The 20,692-nt window shown below is 36.0% G+C and overlaps 2 protein-coding genes across 4 annotated transcripts; one reads left to right on the top strand and one right to left on the bottom strand.

Moving 5' to 3' along the window:
• Window positions 1–169: 169 nt before the first annotated feature.
• cib3 (calcium and integrin binding family member 3) lies at window positions 170–8,640 on the top strand (the record flags this gene model as incomplete). Of its 2 annotated transcripts, XM_081373933.1 has the most annotated exons (6): window positions 170–235; window positions 1,026–1,060; window positions 1,357–1,468; window positions 4,076–4,223; window positions 7,384–7,579; window positions 8,586–8,640. In XM_081373933.1, 6 exons carry the CDS (start codon window positions 185–187, stop codon window positions 8,605–8,607), a joined length of 564 nt encoding a protein of 187 aa, XP_081230059.1. In that variant the 3' UTR covers window positions 8,608–8,640. The 2 variants fall into 2 exon arrangements, with proteins under 2 accessions (XP_081230059.1, XP_081230058.1); XM_081373932.1 differs by lacking the exons at window positions 1,026–1,060; window positions 1,357–1,468 and having other exon boundaries at window positions 185–235.
• A 1,228-nt stretch (window positions 8,641–9,868) lies between these two features.
• rab8a (RAB8A, member RAS oncogene family) lies at window positions 9,869–18,795 on the bottom strand. 2 transcript variants are annotated; one of them, XM_081375357.1, is made up of 8 exons: window positions 16,661–16,835; window positions 14,675–14,735; window positions 14,270–14,330; window positions 14,039–14,116; window positions 13,428–13,517; window positions 13,179–13,244; window positions 13,022–13,072; window positions 9,869–11,997 (listed from the first exon to the last, which is right to left on the bottom strand). In XM_081375357.1, exons 1-8 carry the CDS (start codon window positions 16,782–16,784, stop codon window positions 11,905–11,907), a joined length of 624 nt encoding a protein of 207 aa, XP_081231483.1. In that variant the 5' UTR covers window positions 16,785–16,835; the 3' UTR covers window positions 9,869–11,904. The 2 variants fall into 2 exon arrangements, with proteins under 2 accessions (XP_081231483.1, XP_081231484.1); XM_081375358.1 differs by lacking the exon at window positions 16,661–16,835 and adding an exon at window positions 18,628–18,795 and having other exon boundaries at window positions 11,759–11,997.
• Window positions 18,796–20,692: the final 1,897 nt, after the last annotated feature.

Genomic DNA, 20,692 nt, shown 5'->3' with positions numbered 1-20,692 from the left:
TCACGCCAGAGAGAGACCGCCATTCATGGCAGCTAAATGATGAAATACTGCCATTATAAAAGAACTGAAGGACGACACCCGATCTGCCGTGTCTCACCGAGGCCTTTTGTGCCAGTATTTCATATCTGAAATATCTGCTGGCATACGCTGCAGACCACAGGGAGTTTGCCATGGCACTGCGAGGATGGGGAACAAACAGACCATCTTCACATCCCAGCAACTGGACGCATATCAGGTCAGTCAGGCCATCTGAGATCGTAATTTTGGATAACTTATTGCACAACCGTTCAAAACTTTGGGGTCGGTAAGAATCTTCAATGCTTTTGACAAAAGTCTCTAATTTTCACAATAGATCAAAATGATACACTTTAAAATAACTGTTTTCTATGTGAATGTATTGTAAAATGTAATTTATTCCTGTGATCAAAGCTGAATTTTCAGCATCATTACTCCAGTTTTCAGTGTCACATGATCCTTCACAAATCACTCTAATATGATGATTTGATGCTCAAGATCAACATTTATTATTATTATCAATGTGGAAAACAGCTGTGCTGCTTCATATTTTTGTTGAACCTGAGGTAAAAAAATTTTTTTTTAATTCTTTTATGAACAGAAAGTTCAAAAGAACAGCATTTATTTGAAAGACAATATTTTGCAACATTAATAAATGTCTTTCCATTGTCAAATGTCAAATGTCAAAAACATCAGTTTGCAACATAAAAGCATTCAATTATTTTTATTTTTTAAATATAACCCCAAACTTTTGAACTGTGTATATCTCACCTGCATCTTAAAAATGCAAATACATTCGAAAACTGTAAAAATTGTAGCACTTTTGTGAAATATTCTATATAGCAAGGTTTAAAGTTAAAATGGTCAAGATAAGAGTGATATTCAAACTGTTATGGTTATCAAATATGTATAAATGCTTTGCACCTCATTATCATTTTCCTCAAACAATAAAAAATGAGCATGAATAATGCTGTTTGTAAATCATTGCATGTTTTTGCTTCATTCTGAAGGACTGCACTTATTTCACCAGAAAAGAAATTCTGAGGTGAGATACGCAGTTTTCATAAAAAGATACTTGTGTGTTTAATGTGGCTGAAACTGAAAAAGCCTCTAAGCTGCACTATAAAAAATGCTGGGTTGTTTTAACCCAATTTGGGGTCAAATATGGACAAACCCAAACGTTGGGTTAAAAATGTAACCCAACGGCTGAGTTAGTCCATATTTGACCCAAAGTTGAAACAATCCAGCATTTTTTAGTCACTAAATAGGCGGCGCCCATGCATAAACAGTATGAAGATGTCATATAGGTCTACTTCCATATAATGTGTTGTCCTTCCACAGACTGTTTCACCGATACCGTGATTTGGCTCCCCAGCTCGTGCCGCTGGACTACACCACGGGACCGGACGTGCGTTTGCCGTACGAGCTCATTGGCAGCATGCCGGAGCTGAAGGTACAGCGCATCTCATCTGTGTTCCTCATCTATTATGAAACTCCTACTAATTGATCGCAGTCTTGGTGGGGTTATAAGCGTTATCAGATCCTCGCAACTCAAGAGAACCGACAGCTCAGTTTAATTTGTGAAGTATTAGTGAAGAGGAAACAATCCTGCAGCCTTTGGTTGAGAGACACAGAAACAGACCTTATATATATGATAGACTGTTTTAATTGTCTAGAGTCCCAGTGAAACACCACTAGTAAAGTATTAATCATAATTTTGCCTTTCAAGGTGCTGATTTTATGATCCCTATGACATGAATAGAGTGATTTGTTTAATTTTGTTTAAGTAAAAAGTAAGCAGCGTCACTGGGACGTAAGCAAAACATAAATAGGCCCTACCCAGCCAACATTTCCATGTGAGCCCCATTATGGGTTTTTGATGGCCTGTCATTGGGCCCTGCATAGGAAACTCAAATGGAAACGAAATAAATGTGTCCATGGCCCCGTGTATATTTGCCCATAGGGACACATAATGGGTCCAAAGGCTCTAAGAGGGGCCCATTTAGATGTTCATTATGGGCTCATGAGTGCTAATAATGGGGCTGAGGTGTTCTGCACACAAAAACCTCATGGGGCCCACATTGGTGATCACACTTGACCCACAAATGGCCTTATTATGTTTTTTTATTTTTATTTTTTGTGGGACCAGAGTAGGTGAAAATTAGGCTCCATTTATTCATTTCTGTAAAGATTCCAGTGGGTCAAATAATTTGCTACTATGCAAAATTCACTTTCAAACCAACCCAAATCTGCTAAAATGTTTGTATATATATATATACACAGTATATATAAACCTGTCCCTGACAAAACAAAGATTTCCTAAAATCAGCTGATTTTATGTGGTGCTCTATACATTTTCAAATTGCATGATAAAATATTTAAACTTTAAAGAAAAAGACTTGAACTCGGAATGTGTAAATTGTGTGTTTTTTTTTTTTATATTAAACTTTAAGATAAAACCTCTTGAAAGCATCAGGATAAAAATTAGTGATGTTCGGTTCTTGAGCGAATCGTTCTTTTGAGCCGGTTGAACCCGATTAATATGAAGTAACCGGTCGAGCTGATTCGTTAATCGAACTGAATCAAACTTTAGTTTCGGGTTGATGGCGCACAAGTCCGAAAGAACCGGATCGCGGAAATGAATCGGACTTGACATCAGTAATTCAGATCATGGGCTTTAGAGAGCTCCATGAAATCAAATTAGTGTTTTCCAAAATCTTTCAAAATTACCCAATTATATAAAAGCAACAGTAAAACTTGGTTAATAAAAATTCAAATATACATTGATAGTGTTCAAGTGAGTGTGTGTGGGGGGTAGTTTGTCACTATCCCTGTCTCTAGGTCCTTTGTTGTATTTATGCACTTTTATTTTGAAGTGTATTTTCTGTTCACTTTGTTGCAATGTTTCCCTGTTCTTGTTTGCCTTTGTTTCTGTAGAGACCTGTTTGTTTCCTTATGATTAATCAGTCTCAGGTGTTCCTCGTTTCCCTCTTGTTATCCTGTGTTATTTATATCCCGTGTTTCAGTCTTAGTATGTAAAACTGTTATGTTCCTTCTTTCTGATTTAGGCCTCAGTTTGGATTAACTTTGCTTTTAGTTTTTAATAAACTTTGCTGCAAGTGAGTTCTCGCCTCTCTTCGTCCTTGCTCAAATGTAGCAGAAAATATATTTCAAAATAAAAGTGCATAAATAAAACAAAGGACCACGAGACAGGGATTGTGATAATGTTTTGTTTTGTTTTTTTTCTCGGGATTTGCAGGAAGGCACACGGCAATCATTGTGGCTCCTGGGGAAGGTGATGAAAGTGCTTACCCTTTGAGCATGCATTTTATAGATGCATATAAATAAAAAGAGTAAAGGATCATGGATTATTATTATATATTAAATTATTATATAATCATATAAAATAGGGATGCACGATATATCGGCCACCATATCGGTATCGGCCGATGTTAATTTTTAATGTTATCGGCTTGATAAGAAAATTTGGTCGATATGTTAAAGTCGATAAATAGTGGATTATTTCCTTCAGCTGAGACTCTTCAGATGCGCACTGTTCAACATTGAATTGATTGAAATATGATTGAAATCACTTCGAAAAAGGAAAATACAGTGAAGTGCAACATGTGCTGTCATATCGGCTACATAATATTATAATGAGAACATTATAATTGTGTGCTTTTAATGGTGAGACTTTTGTTTTTGTAATCAGGCTCTCAAAAATTATATAAAAATGTGGATTTAGATTTATCGGCCAATGTATCGGTTATCGGCTCTCAGATATAAAGAATTATCGGGACCAGCCAAAATTGTCATATCAATGCATATAAAACAAATGGAATAGCCCACTTAAAATGTAATCTATTAATAAAGCCCAAATGTGGCTCATATGGGACCCTCAAATAAACAATAATGGGCAATTTAACTGGGGCCCACATTGAGCCCATGCCCAGATGACGCCCATCTAACCCAGATAAAACCCATGTGGGGCTCACTCTGACATGTTGGCTGGGTAGTTATGAACTACACATTTAAGAATAAAATGTCATCTTTCATTTAGGATAATCCATTCAGGCAGAGGATCGCTGAGGTCTTCTCAGAGGATGGAGAAGGAAACATGACTTTGGACGACTTTCTGGACATGTTTTCAGTGCTGAGTGAAATGGCCCCGCGGGACCTGAAGGCGTATTACGCTTTTAGGATATACGGTCAGTCTTAAGGTGCGGTCACGAAATCTCGTGGGCAAAAAAGGGTCTATGATCTACTTGTCGACAGCGTAACATGTAAAGCACAGCACTCAAGTCACTTTCAAATGAACCAAGCAGTTTTTTGATGGACAGTGAGGCAAATTCACATGACCAACTTGAACATGAGCAAAATTTGTGTGTGGAAACTACTGGATATCGGCCTCGAAATTTCACCGGGAAACGGTAAATGTGCCCGCACCGTTAATCAACATTTCGATGCAGGACTAGCAACCCTTCCCCTTTTTGCACTTTTTATATTTTCTGGACCTTGTGAGCTGGTAAAGTCACTCTAGTCCAGATCCTATAACTACTCATTCAACCATTCATTAGAACTATCATAGAATTATGGATGTAACTGAATAATAATCACTCGATTTTCTGACTGATGTTCTGTTTGAAAGAACCAGTGTTTAGTATTATTTATATGCTATTATATATTTTTTTATTAATTTGTTTTCATGTTTTTCATATTTTCAGTTTTCATTTTGCTTTTTTACTATTTTTGTAAACATTACTATTTAGGTTTAATTTATTTTTATTTAATTTATATTTGGTATTTAGCTATTTTAGTGTTTTAGTTTTTATTCCAGTTATTGATTTTCATGTTTCAACCTTAACTAAACAACAATTAGAAAAGTTGCCGTGGCAACTAAATGAAATAAGTTTAAGAAGGGATATATGTAGACGTTTATATGTAGAATTCAGAAACTCTTGTTATTAGCGACACCGGTGGCCATTAAGTGAACTGCAGCCTGTAACTTATTGCTCGTGCTCGCACCTATTTTTTACAGTCTAAGGCTCGCACTCGCGAGTCTGAGACTGAACGTGATTCAGTGCCCCCAGTTTCTTGGCGAAGTTCTTTTTCTTTTCTTTTCGTTTTTTCTTTTGCTGAGAAGTAAAAAGAAGTTGGGAAAACCTTAGTTTGCCGTGATATACGAACATCCAGATGCCGAACACACTGCTGAGAGCGACGTTTAGATGAAGACGTAAAAATACTGCGCGCTCTTCTATCAATAACAAAATAAACACACATAAATAACAGCAGTTCAAAAAGCATCTGATCATATTGATGTGAATATGTTTGCACCAGCTCTGCGAGGTAATTAAAATTACACTTATGATAGTTGATTATAAAGTGGCCTATATTAGACTGTATAGATCTGACTATGTGAGAGTTTTAACTAATCCCCTTTCTTTGCATAACACATTGACAGTACAGAATGGCTCTTTCTGCATTATCCTGAACATAAGCATTAATTTCATGCATCATTGAACATCAGTAGCGCGCGTAACCGTCACATCCTTTTGATTTTCCCGGCAAAAACGTCCCGAGACTGAAAAATCAGTCTACAGGCTTTCATAGGCAAACTAGGAGATCGAGGAAGGTCTCGTTTAAAAAAGAAATGCTTTAAAAGCTGTTCACACATTGGCAATAAAAAGCGATTAATACATGAAAATGATTAAATAGAACCTTTAACCTAACATGTTTTATTTTATTTGTGATTTTTCAATGAATAAAAACGTTTTTAATAATAATCCTCCAAAGGACATGCTGGGGAGATAAGTGCAGTGCATATGAGATCATTCGATACTACCTGAACTCAATCTTCTGTTCCTATTCATGTAGAGATGAACCCGCAGAACCTTAACTGACACACGAATATCAATAATTCAGACGTTCATTAAAGTGGGAACTGCTTATGGAAAGCTCTGTTCATATCTGTGTTCGGCGGCTGTCTAATTAAAAGATCTCAGAGAACCTGATCTGCTGCTGTCATCAGAAAAGACTCTGTTCTCATGCAACATTAACACGGGGTAAATGATAACGCTCTCAAACAATAGAGATCAATGATGGGAACAATAGAGTATGTTGAAATTATTCAGACTGAACACACAGAAGGATTAATTGTTAAGAATGTTCAAAACATAAAGTTTACAAACGGGTTTACTGTGGCATAGCCTACTATGGGTGTCTTGTATAAATAAACTGTAAAGAAAATGACACTGTAAAAAAAAAAAAATCCGTAAAATTTACGGTAAAAATGGCAGCTGTGGTTGCCAGAAATTTACCGTAAAAAATACGGTAGCAACATTTTAGGCTTTACAGACATAATTTCAATTTACAGTAAAAAAATATATATATTTCATTATCTTATAATGTTAATTTACTGATCTATTGAAGAATTAATATCTGTTTTATTCCATTGTAATACACTGACAACCACCAATCACAGCGGTGATGAAAGTCACATGATCAATCAAAGCTCATCGCAAGCAGATTTTCCATAAGAAATGTAATATTAATATATAGAAGCTGCACAGTGTCATTCACACGAACACCATCATGGTAACACACATGGAATTTTAAAAATGCAATAAACATTAATTTAACAACATTAAATGTAACATAAAACCCTAATGTACATAACTGATTAGAAAAAATTAAGAAGAAACATAGTTATTTCAACAAAAATACATCAAATGTGAAGTGTCACGCAGAGATTTGTGGGAATGTCAAGTTAAGGTTTCTCACTTTTAACGTATTTTACTGTAAAATTTCATTAAATGTACAGTAAGATCTATCACAGTTATTCACAGTAGCCTATTAACAGTTTTTCACCGTAGCATTTTTAGTCTTTTACCGTTAAAATCACGATCATTTTTTACAGTGTAAATATGAAATAAATGTGTTCTAGTTATTCTAACAAATAAATCACATTAAGACAAATAAATACATATTTAAAATGGGTTAATTTATGTATAAAAACTAAGTTAACGGTAACAATCTGGACATTGATTTCTTTTGATTTTTGCATTGTTAAATGTCTTGTGTCTGTTAAAGGTGCTATTATTATTATTATGAAAAACAACTTCTAAAAGTATTTCTTTAAGCCAGAATTTTTTTTTCTGCATAAAAATTAAGCAATTTACTAACGCTTTTTAAAAGTGATTTAAAAGTTGCATTAAAAGGTTTTATTAATTTATTTTATTTGTAACTTAAACGACATGTTAAACACAAATTAAGTGCTTTTTATGATAAGTAATGTTCATTTTTATTTGCCCATTTTAATAGTGATTTATTTACTTGCAGAACTCGCCCTTGTCTCGTTTCTCCCTTTAGATTTCAACAACGACGACTTCATCTGTAAATCCGACCTGGAGAAAACCTTAAACAGACTGACCCGCAACGAGCTGACTGAGGATGAGGTGAGGATGGTGTGTGAGAAAGTGATCGATGAAGCTGATCTGGACAACGACGGTCGATTGTCTCTGGAGGATTTCCAGCACATGATCGTGAGAGCGCCTGATTTCCTCAGGTAACAGTTGAACACACACTTTTCTGTTCAGATATTTCATCTAATGGTTTTCAAATTAAATATTTTCTATTTTAAAGGAATATATTGGTTTAAACATAGCATCTGTGGTTTGAATATGTTGACTTGTCCCCAGTGGCAGCATTTCCAAGCAAAATATTCATAAATAAACATGACGTGTTAGTTAGCATGAAACTGCTGTGATACTATTACTTTAAAACCCCCTGTAGTCAATCATATAATCCCTTAAAACTCATCTTTGATCACCAAAATTACATATTTAAACATTTTTTCCTTGAAAAAAATCACGTCTTAAAATAGCTTGAATGTAACTGGACACCCTTGCCTCATTTAGTAGGCTATACGCGGTTCTATGAATATGCAAATGAGCCCCGCCTCCACTCACTCACTCAGCTCAGAGATCCACTGGTTGACGATCACACGTTGATCTGATTGGTTACAAGGTAGTTTGTGACGTCAGAAACACCAGCGATTTCAAAGCGTGTTTTTGAGACTGTCTTTGGTTCACTGCAGTTTTAAGGAGAAAATACTCAGCAATGGTGTCGACTCATGAATTTACACATGGTTTGACTTAAAGCACATTAAAAACACCACATAGGCACATAAACAACATTAAAAGCTGGATTTTCTTTTACCAATTATGTCTTTAATCTCATTTAATGACCAGATAAACTCTGGTAACTTTCAATAAAGCGCAATATTTGTCCCCTCGATTTTATTTTCAAGGACATTTTTTTTTTTAACTTTTATTATGACATATAGTTCTGACCAAAAGTCTTCACCCTTTATTCAAACATTATTAAAAATGTGTGAAAGATTTGCTTAGTTGTGCTTGGATTGTTTTATTTGTGACGATGCAATGAAACATAAATTATGCCAACATAATGTTTGACCAGGCTGTTATACAAAGACATGCAGTTCTGTGTGTATACAGATGCTTTTGATAAGAGCTTTCTTGTTAATCAGATCTTAATCTTCTGGCTTCCAGCACCTTCCACATCAGGATATGAAGATCACCTGACCAACAGGACATTTACTTTCAAAAGACGATGTAAGAACTTTTCTCTGCAGATTCAGAAGTCAGGAACAGATGGTGTCGCGCACGGTAAAGTTTAAAATAAAGTAGACACCTCTACTAACATAAGAAGAATATTAATGTTCAAAAATAAAACACAAGAATTTATATCTTGAACATTAAGACAAGCCAATAATGTGCCTGAACAGCTTATTACGCAGCTACAGCAAATCAACACCTGAAAATGAATATATTAAACACACACACAGACACATCTCTTAAAAGAATCTTGTTTTAATAAATCAAAAGTACAGATATCTACAAAAACTGTAGATCAGTTTTTCAATGTTTTAGAAAGTACAGTACAATTTAAGTAGATCTCTTTTTAGAGTTATTTACAATTGTTTCTTTTCTCTTTTTTTTTTCTTACCAAAAATGTAATTTAACCAATCTCCCCAGTAACCTCACAATCGACGAGTGAAAACAATGGTCGTATAAAAGAATCCGTAAATGATATGGATGACAGTCGTTTCAAATCAAATCAAGAAGTACATGAGACAAACTAGACGGACACACTGCTCAATAAACACTACATGACTGCAAAGCGTTTAAGACAGAAAGCGGTACCTGTTTGCTAATGTTCTTTTCCACTTGGTTTGTCTGCATATCAAATAAAAAAATTCCGCCAGCTGTCTGTTATAGTTATTTTTGCATTTTATTTGATCACTTTAAAACACCCTAAGGCCAGATTAAATCACGTCTAAGGTCCATTATTACAACCAAACATGTTTTAAACCAGTAGACTGTCCTCTAAAGCTCAGAACAGAACACTAGACATGTGGCGCTTCAGACGCTTCAATGTGCAGAACATCTATAGAAAAAAAAATATACAGACACAGACAAAACATACAGGAGGTCAACAGTATCAACTTCATGATGCATAGATCCAAAATGAAAGATCAAGTATTAGTTATTAAGACAAACGGCAAGTATTATTATACAGGGAGAGAAGAGAGATGCTATGGGTACATACAGACCATCCGGTACACCTCTCCTAACATGAAAGAATATGACAAATATGAGTCAAAAATATCATCGCCTCGAGGTGGAAAGAGAACAAGGTGCAAACAGAAAGTCGTTTCAAGTTGGTCAACATTGAAGCTTGGAAAAGGAAAAGTGAGTGTGCCTTATTGCAGCAAGAAGAGAATTTCATACGCCTCTGCCTCGCAGGAAAAACATGTGCTTTCCTAATCTCTTTAAAACACGTTCAGGTCAAATTACACCCCAAATCCAATGGAAAAATTAGATATATTGCATAAAGAACTATTTCAATTAACTTCACAAATTCTCATTACTGTAATGCATCCATATTTTACTCTATAACAAAGAAGGTACACATGATATGCAAGTAGTTAATATTTATATATTATATATTTTATTTAATAAAAAAAAAAAAATGCATTTATTTGCATTGCATTAATGAGAAAAACTGGTTTTGGGATGAAATTTGACTTGAACGTGTTCTTGTCAGGTTTTGGGAGATGGATGAAGAGTTTGTTCTTTCACTCAAAGCTAACAGGGGTTAAAGATTCCTGACCTATTGCTGGTGTGCATTAACCCACTGACATACAAAACGTACATTTGAGTATACTGCAGTACAAAGACGACAACTGCACAGTTTGTCAAAATGAAACGGGTCTCTTGTGATGGACGCAACACTGAGAAAACAGTGTGAAAGCTCATATCAAACCAATAAAAAAAACGAAGTTTGTCTTTGAAGGGCTGTACAGCTCGAGCATTGCATTTCTTGCATTAATTATAAGCATGTCAACACAATATTCAGAAATCAGGAATGGTGGATTATTGTATTCTAGGTAGTTAAGCCTGTTCATGTGAACCAAATCGGTTTTGTTTTTGCACTGTGCCACCCTAACTAATGCTGTGGGACTGTAATTCATGTGCAGTCCATCCATAATACATCAGACATATTAACACATTAACAATCTGATTTATTCAAAGCTGAACAAACGGCATCAATAGAAGCCAATGCTTTAAACTAGCTTCGGCTCGCTCTCAGGAAAAGACTGGTGTGGAAATAGTCCTTACATAAGATGATGCTTTGAAAACGTTTGGGGGAACATGAATTCGGCAGGTTATACTCCGTGTAACCATGTAAAAACACCAGCAAAATGATCACTATGTGGCACAAACTACACACAACACAAAAGATACTGATAAAGTGCATGGACGTCTGTATACGGGAGGTGCTCTCTCAAGTATAGCTCTGCTTTTCAGGTCACATACTCATCCTTTCTCATTGCTTTTGGTTACTCATAATTAATACTACAAACGTAGGAATTTCTCATCCTTACAAGGGCTACGAGTCAGTTTACACTAGTAGATTCAATTCAAGTGTTTTTAGTCGAGGAACACTTTCACGATGGGACGTTTTCAGGTCGTAATAAAGCGAGACCTGAGGTTTTGGATTTATGCAAAGGAATATTAAAAAGAAAGCTAGCGCGCTACTGCATAAAAGGCTGAACTATTTGGAAATAGCTTCATGTGCATGTTAAAAAAAGGGAGGTTGGATTTAACGAGGCAGTAAACACGTCTTGATGAATAAAAAGCAGAGGATCTTCATTTGTTTAATATGAAAATAGCATTAGCCATGTCTTTGAAACCTTGACTGCACCAGTTGTGAACGCATGTGATTTGCGTAATAGGTCAAAGGTTAGTTATCAGCCTGAAAAATAAAAATTGGGTCAAGAAAAAAAAATGAAAGACTAGGCAGGTTATAATTTTCCTCTACTATCAATAAGGTCATGTGATTGTCGAAGAATGCGCCGAAAATAAAATGGAATGATTAAGATCGCCCCACGAAACTCTCAAATTGGCTCAATGTTAGATCACGCTCTACGGCCAGACCCAGAACCACAACTACTTCCAGGTCGCCATGAAGGAATGGATCAATTTTGGCAGTTGTGCGCTCAAAACGAGCGACTGAAACAAAGATGGTGATGCGGGATCTTCTTTAGGTGCACGTTTACGGCGAAGCTCTTCACCTTGACTTGTAGAAACCAATGCTTTCCCGCCATGGTTTCGCCAGGGAAGGGTCATAAGCGGCATCGCTAATCTGTCAATGGAAGAAGATAAGAGGAGCCAGGAACTCAACTGGAAGAAGAGCGTGACAGAGAATGAGAGATGGGATAAAGAGGAAGGAGGAGGAGTGCTAAGAGGGAGAATAGTCCAGTCATGTCCAGCCCGATGTCGGCGGACAGTAAGGCCTTGGTCTTCACAGTAGCACACAGCGAAAGAAGCTGCTCTTTTTCTGCTGTTCAGGGGTGATTTTCACGCCATGGTTGCTGCCCTGAGGATTGTTACCCTCCTGTGTGAGCAAAGAACAAACAAACAAACCTCCTTTAGACTCAAGATTCTTATTTTATTACAACAGCTCAAGCTAAGCAGAGATACTGAAGGATTTTATTCGTCCAAAAAGGAAAATCGTCATTATTTAGTCTTTATTATGTACCTACACTGGTGGTCAAAAGTTCAGAATAATTACAGAGGTGGTATGATGCCTTTTCACAAGATGTAAAATAAGTCTCTGATGTCCCCAGAGTGTGTGTGTGTGAAGTTTTAGCTCAAAATACCCCACAGATATTTTTATATAGCATGTTAAAGTTTCTGTTCCTGTGAGGAAATGAGCTGCTGCTCCCGGCACAGGGGGCGGAGCTTCAAGAGCTCATGTTCTTTTACCTCACACACACATGCACTGAAAATTTCTAAAACTTTTAGCCTTTTATGTTAAAACCGGAGTCAGAAAGATGGAGAGACTCAAGACGACGTGACAACATGTAGACAACATTTCTGAATGGTTAGTTGATGAATTTATGAAGCTTATGTGGAGTTATCTTCTAGTCATTGATTAGCATATTCTGTCTTGATAATCTATAAATCGTGTTCAGGGGGCGGGGTTTATGTAAATTCTAGGGTTGGTGATGTCACTAACCCGGGAGGAATGTGGTGTAGTCTCTACCAGCCGTTTGTTGTAGTCCTTAAAAAGCGATTTCTTTAAAAGCAAATATCTCCCTTTGCTTCCATTTGATAAGTTCTTTCAAAAAATCTTTTTTTTTTTTATTCCAAACTTTTGACCGCCAGCTTTTCTTCAGCTATGATAAAGAGACATCCACTCTAGCATTTTGTGGGCGGAGCTATGACGGGAGGGTGTGTTTGTTTGGGTTGATTTCAAATATCAGCAGTGTTTCTCAGAAATCACTCACTGCACCTTTAATAAATGCTGTAGAACAAATGTTCATGTTAACTAATGAAACCTTGTAAAGTGTTACCCAATTATAAATCTAAATTAATTTTTACACATAAACCTAAAGCACAGAAAGGGAAAATCTTACCAATTTCGTGTCCATCTTTGATTTTATGTCTCTGGCGAGCGTTAAGAATGCCTGTGAGTAGAGCAGGAAACATCATTAGACCTTTAAACGCTCAGATTTGATCAGATATGATAAGGAAATGAAATGAGGATTCATCATAAAAGCCATTTACACTTACGTTCTCAACGTTGATATTAGCCTTTGCACTCGTCTCCATGAACTTGATGCCATACTCTAACGCCAGCTAAACGGGTACAGGCAGATTTGATTCAAAATACAAGTATGATTTATCTGGATGATGCAGAAGGATTATTAACTAAATGATTGTGGAAGGTGCTTCCATCATTGCTGTAGCATCTTGTACAATTAAATTAAATAATATAAGCAAATTTTTAATGGCATAAGAGAACAAGCATGGTCTGCTCACCTTCTCGCCTCTGTCTTTGGACACCTGCCTCTTCTCATTAATGTCACATTTGTTCCCCAAAATCATTTTTTCTACATCTGCTGATGCATGCTGGGTTGAACACATACAAGAACATGCACTGTAATCATTTGCTGTTGAATATTCAAACGGTACTTTTATGGATGTGTGCAATGCTACATATTTTCAAAATGACTAGTAATTAGGCATCAGGGTAATTTAGGGTAATGTCCACCAGACAAACAATAATAAGCACAACACATGCTTTTGTATTCATATTAAAAGCTCAATGTTCACGGCGCAAGATGCTAGAGAGACAAAAAACCCAGTGAGGTGCAATGACTAAAGTCGCCCACTTCTATATTAATAAATAAATAGATTAAATATTTACATTTTCATTCATGCAACTGGCAGACACTTTGGATCCAAAGCAAATCGCAATGCATTTAAACTATGCATTTTATCAGTTCATGCATTCTCATGGGAACTGAACCCATGGCTTTACTGTTTGAGCTATTTACGCTAATATAAAAAACCTGCGGATTATGCATACTATGGAAACATTGCACACAATCTGAAGTATATTATTGAAGGCAGATAAAGCAGGCACTCACCTCCTCTATGTTTCGGATCCAGTTTTTGATGTTGTCAAATGATTTCTCATTGGTTATATCATAAACCAGCATGATACCCTGAGATCAGAGCACAAGACAAATTACAACTGTGCAAAACACTGCAATTATAAAGATGCCAGCAAATGAGCATTAGTATTATTATAGCATTAACAGGCAAGACCGACAGCTGAAATTACTGAAGCTCATCATACATAAGAATCATCATCTTACCATTGCTCCTCTGTAATATGCCGTTGTGATCGTTCGGAATCGTTCCTGTCCTGCCGTGTCCCTGTAAATATCAAACAATATATTAGTGTTGTAACTGTGGCCCAGCAGAAATGTGGTTTGCAGGTCTGGTAAAGTGGAAGATGACATCTTCCTTACCAGGGAAATTACATTGTAAAGGAGAAATGAATCATGGTTTCACAAGTCAAACAACAGCTCCTTCATAAAACTCTACGAAGTCACTCATGACTCATGTTCAACTACAGTAATCAACATTTGAAGTGTATCAAAACCTTTAATCAAAGTTATACATGAATTTTGAACAATACCCCCATTCTTGTCTTAGGACAACTTTGATAAACTTCCATTTCAAATGTTGACTAGAAGGAAAGACGACTAGAAACTCACCATATCTGTAACTTTATCTTCTTGCCATCTAGTTCTATTGTCCTGATCTTGAAATCGATACCTGGAAGAGAAAATACACAGCACAACTGTCATCATAGGCTGAAAAACAAACCCAATACAGCGTCTCTTTCAAAAACGTCCAACAACAGACTATTGTTAGGTGTTAAAAGCAATGCACATAGAACATATGATATATATGATGAACATATGATGAATGACAAAGCCAAGCATCAAACCAGCTAGACACACCAGTTCATTTCGCAAAGTACTAAAAACGTAAGTATGACCGTTAAACATCTATCAGAACTGTACTAAAAATCGAATAATATAAAGTAATAGGAACTGAATATTTTGCAAATAATATTTTATACGTTTATAATATTTTTATAGTATAAATTGGGACATTTAGCCTATATCTTTTAAGTTTTGGGATTGGTGTCCCTCGCATGAGGATAATCATATTTGTGGGTCTGTGCGGAATCTAAAAGATTGAAACGCCTTGATCTGGACCATCGTAAAGTTGATTTAAAGGGTTAGTTCGACCTAAAATTAACATTGCGTCATCATTTACTGATGTCGTTCCAAACCATAAGACTTTCGTTCATCTTTTGAACACAAATGAAGATATTTTTGATGAAATCTGAGAGTTTTCTGTCCCTCCATTGACAGCTAAGCAACTACCACTTATAAAGAAGAGATTACAAAACTAATCCATATGAATTGAGTGGTTTAGTCCAATTTCTGAAGAGACGATCGCTTTATATGATGAACAGATTGAATTTAGGCTGTTATTCACATATAAAATAAACATTTATCAACTCAAACATCAGTTGTGGTAAACGGAAGCTCAAACAAGTTCGCATGACGTGTGAGAACCAATGAGGTTCATTCTCGTGTTACGCATCACGTTTGAGCTTCAGCAAGAACCAATGAGGTTTGTTCACATGCATCAAGAATGTTTGGTTGAGCTTCTGTATAGGTTCGCTGATAAAAGCTTAAATTAAATCTGTTCATCATATACAGCAATTGTGTCTTTTCAGATAATTTGGATAATCTCGATTCATATGGATTAGTTTTACAATTTCTTTACGAAGCGTCAAAGTGGTAGTTGAGTAGCTGTCAATGGAGCGACAGAACCGGCTCAGATTTTATTCAAAATATCTTCATTTATGTTCCAAAGATGAATGAAAGTCTTGCAGGTTTGGAAGGACATATAAGTAATTAGTAATTAATAACAGAATTTTTTAGTACACCATCCCTTTTTCTTAAGACACCAAAAAAAAGTGACAATAGAAGCCTTGTTTTTTTCTCACATTTTACAAATTACAACATGTAGATGTCAATACCACTGTTTTGGTAATATCATTCTATAAAGTAACTTGCATTACCTTGGTAAAAGTAATCATTGAGCATCATGTATCTATATATCAAAGTAGCATCACAGTCCGATATTAGCATAACTGTACCATGGTACTACCACAGTAACAGTAAAATTTTCTGAAACACTATTTAACTGAAAGTAGACAAGAATATTACATTATTACATAAATAGAATATTGAGTCTTATAGTGTGTGTGAAACAGGTGACAATTGGCTCACGGGTTTCTAACAACATATATATTTTTTAAATATTTAATTGAATATTCGACAGTTTATATAATACTTCTATCCAGTTGATATTACAAAGTTTAAAAAATAAGAATTTAAACAAAAGCAAACCTTTCATTTAATGTCCGAGTCATTCTGTCAAAGCAGCTAACTTAACTTACATGCTAACCAACAAACCAGCAGAAAGGTTCATTAAACACACACTATATCACCACACACAAATAATTAATTACAAAACACCAGCGAACCTGTCAAAGTTTAGAAACAAAACAAAACAAAACTCAGGAAGAGCTAACACAGTTCCTAGTCTATTAGCTTAGCCGCTAGCACAGCCTGACGTTTCATAAACAATCCGATATAAATATAAGATCTAAATACCTATTGTCGAAATAAACGTCGAGTTAAAGGCATCCTCCGAGAATCTGAACAGCACACAGGTCTTCCCGACACCGGAATCCCCGATTAACAGCAGTTTAAACAAATAATCGTAAGTCTTCGCCATACTGAATGTATTGCGGAAATCCCGCCCGGTACTTTAGCAGACAGCGCAGAATCCGCACAGCGCCGAGGAGCTGGCCAATCATACTACGGCGAAGGCTTCGAATTTAAATATTCATGAGGTCAAACTGACGTACTTCAAAGCCTCCCTTGAGCGTTCGGGCACGTATCCTCATTAATATTAATAAGATATGCCTTCGTCATAGTAGTATTCGTTGATTCGCCCTGTCCTAGCGGCCACGTCAAACGCCAAAGTGCACAGTTAAAGGGTTAGTTCACCCAAAAATTTACATTATCCCATATTTTACTCACCCTCAAGCCATCCTAGATGTATATTACTTTCTTCTTTCAGCCAAACACAATCAGAGATAGCCTATATTAAAGAATATCCTGGCTCCTAAAAGCTTTATAAAAAGTGCATCCACATTATAAAAGTAATCCATACGGCTCCAGGGGGTTAATAAAGGCCTTCTGAAGCGAAGCCATGCGTATTTGTGAGGAAAAATATCCACAATTATAACTTTATAAACTATAATCACTGGCTTCTGGTAACGGCCGTATGCGAGTTAAGTTCTGGCGGAAGATTGACCTCTGACCCGACTTGACGAATGAGGAAGCGCAGATGATAGAGCAAAACAAAACACCGGTCATTAATTCGAAATCTAAAACGAGAAATTTTAAAGAGAAATGTGGGAGGAGCTTCATTTTGTTGTCCAGCTCTATTACCATGAGAGGCGTTGACTCTCACCTAAGCTCACGCTACTCTTACATCATCCGTCGGGTCAGAGGTCACTCTTCTGCCTGAACCAGACTCATGTTACCAGAAGCCAGTGATTATAGTTTATAAAGTTATAAATATGGATCATTTTCTTACAAAATACGCATGGCTTTGCTTCAGAAGGCCTTTGTTAACCCCACTGGAGCCGTATGGTATGGATTACTTTCATGATGGATGGATGAGCTTTTTTGGGCCATTCACTCCCATTATAAAGCTTGGAAGAGCCAGGATATTCTTTAATATAACTCTGATTGTGTTTGGCTTAAAGTCATATACACCCAGGATTGCTTGAGGGTGAGTAAATTATGGTATAATTTTCTTTTTTTGGGTGAACTATTATGGAGGTAGATTTGTGTCTTTATTATTCAATCAAAAAAAAGGTTGCTTCAATCAAAAAATATATTTTCAATCAAAAAAAACCGTTTCAATCAAAGAAAAAAAGTGTTTGAATGCAAAAATATATTTGAGACTCAAAAAAATGCATTTGAACACTATTTTTTTTTGCTTGAAAATGTTTTTTTTGATAGAAGTGAAGGTTTTTTTGTTTGAAGCAACTTTTTTGATTGAAGTATTGTTGTTTTGTGTTTGGGCCATATTATGGGTAGGACATTTGTGTCTTTATAATTCAATCAAAAAAGAAGTTGCTTCAAACAAACAAAACATATTTTCAATAAAAAAATCACTTCAATCAAAAAATAAACCTTTTCAATCATAGAAAAAATGTTTTTGAATGCAAAAAAATATTTGAGACTCAAAAAATTGCACTTGAACACTTTTTTTTTTGATTGAAAATGTTTTCTTTGATTGAAGTAATCTTTTTTGTGTTTGGACCATGTTATGGGTAGGACATTTGTGTCTTAATTATTCAATCCCAAAAAAGTTGCTTCAATCAAAAAAAAACATTTTCAATAAAAAAAAAAATAATTTCAATCAAAGAAAAAACTGTTTAAATGCAAAAAAAAAAAAATCATTTGAAGTGTTTTTTTTTATTGAACTTTCTTTTTTTTTGAATGAAGTGAAAAAAGTTTTGAAGTCGTTTTTTTTTTAAATCATTTTGACACAAACGTACCGCAGTGGGGGCGGGTGCTTCCCCATTGGTCAGACATGTTTGAGTGACAAGTGTCTACACCAACGACGTCTTTCTGACAAGCAAGTCATGGTCGCCACTCGCCAGCGAGCCAGGAAGCAGTGGTGGAGTTGTTGGTAAGTAGATAAAACCGTATTAAAATGATTGGTGTCACGTTATTAGCCTACTCTGTTTGATATTTCGATTAAACATACAGCTTGCTAACTTAGCTCACGTTGACTAATTTGTGTGATGGTGTTAGATATCTGACGCCTCATATTGTCAGGCAGGCTAGCAGGGTGCGCTAACGGCTAATTGAATTGTTTATTTCACTTAAGTAACGTTACAGAGGCTTGCTATGTGCTTGTGCTATATTGTGTTATAATACGTAACGTCATTAGTGGTCAAACAACAGTCCACAGGCCAACTGTTGCCCACAGCGCTGCCTGTTTAGCAGCAACAGGTCATGCAGAGCCTGAGTCTATCTTCTCACACAGCCCACAGGATTACAGCTATTTGACCGTCCCGCTCTCTCTCTCGCTCACGGGTAGTGGTCTCCCCACCATCACAGTCAAATGCTCGCAGACACAGAGGCAGATGCTGTTATTTTGAGAGCGGGGCTTACATATGCCGTCCCGTACGGAAAATAATGTTGCATACCACCGGTAACATGAATATATATTCCGTTGCTCGGTGCGCAAACTAGCTGTGTCAGGCATTATTTATAAGTAGCCTAATGTCCTGCACAACTCCACATGGAAAACTGGCAGTTCAATGAAGTGATGCTTATTGTCTGACATAGTGTACAAGTAGTTACTAGCTTAAAGTATTGTGCCAATAATGATCCTTCTGGTAAATTTGGCATTCAGTTGAGACACAAAAGCTCTTAGTTTAATGAAAATCCTTGGAAAAGAAGACAAGATGGTTTGTTTAATTAGTATTCATTTATTTATATTTCTAATATCATATAGTATTGTCCTGTCAACCCATTACAAGTCTTGCCTTATTCAGTGTTGATTTATTGACATGTTTATGTAAGATGTTTTATTAGAAGGTGTGTGAGTGAAAGTTGTCTGATCAACAGGAAAAACAATTAGTCCATCTGCTGCCTGGAAAGATGTTGCAGTTAATGTAGGTAGCTATCGTTGTCTGTGTGTGTGTGTGTGTGTGTGTGTGTGTGTGTGTGTGTGTGTGTGTGTGTGTGTGTGTGTGTGTTGCTGCAGACAGAGACATGAGACAACTTAATTTCAGCTACTTAAGGCTTTAGCTAGTTAGCTACTTTAAAAAAAAAAAAAAAAAAAAAATATCTGGCTAAATGTACGCTATATATAGCATTAATGCCATTATGCTTAACGGTTACACTAACAAGCCATCAAAATTGATGGCTTGTATAATAAAAGTAACCATACGACACTATTGAGCAGTTATAATTGAGAGTGCAGCAATACCTGTATCGATATCAATACTGCTTATCAATACTTCAAATAATTTGATGCAAAAAATAAAGTATCACATAAAGAAATTAATGTGTCATGCCTACAGAGCACAGCACCTAGAGACACCAAAACTTAGGCCAAGCCAGGACCAGAGTCCTACATTATCAATCAGCATTGCAATAAAATAGAAAAATACAACTTCAGACAACTTTCACTCACACACCTTCTAATAAAACATCTTACATAAACATGTCAATAAATCAACACTGAATAAGGCAAGACTTGTAATGGGTTGACAGGACAATACTATATGATATTAGAAATCTAAATAAATGAATACTAATTAAACAAACCATCTTGTCTTCTTTTCCAAAGATTTTCATTAAACTAAGAGCTTTTGTGTCTCAACTGAATGCCAAATTTACCAGAAGGATCATTATTGGCACAATACTTTAAGCTAGTAACTACTTGTACACTATGTCAGACAATAAGCATCACTTCATTGAACTGCCAGTTTTCCATGTGGAGTTGTGCAGGACATTAGGCTACTTATAAATAATGCCTGACACAGCTAGTTTGCGCACCGAGCAACGGAATATATATTCATGTTACCGGTGGTATGCAACATTATT

Source organism: Scardinius erythrophthalmus, assembly GCF_964197995.2.
Source record: "Scardinius erythrophthalmus genome assembly, chromosome: 9".
NCBI lineage: Eukaryota > Metazoa > Chordata > Actinopteri > Cypriniformes > Leuciscidae > Scardinius > Scardinius erythrophthalmus.
This window is presented reverse-complemented; position numbering and strand designations above follow the sequence as displayed.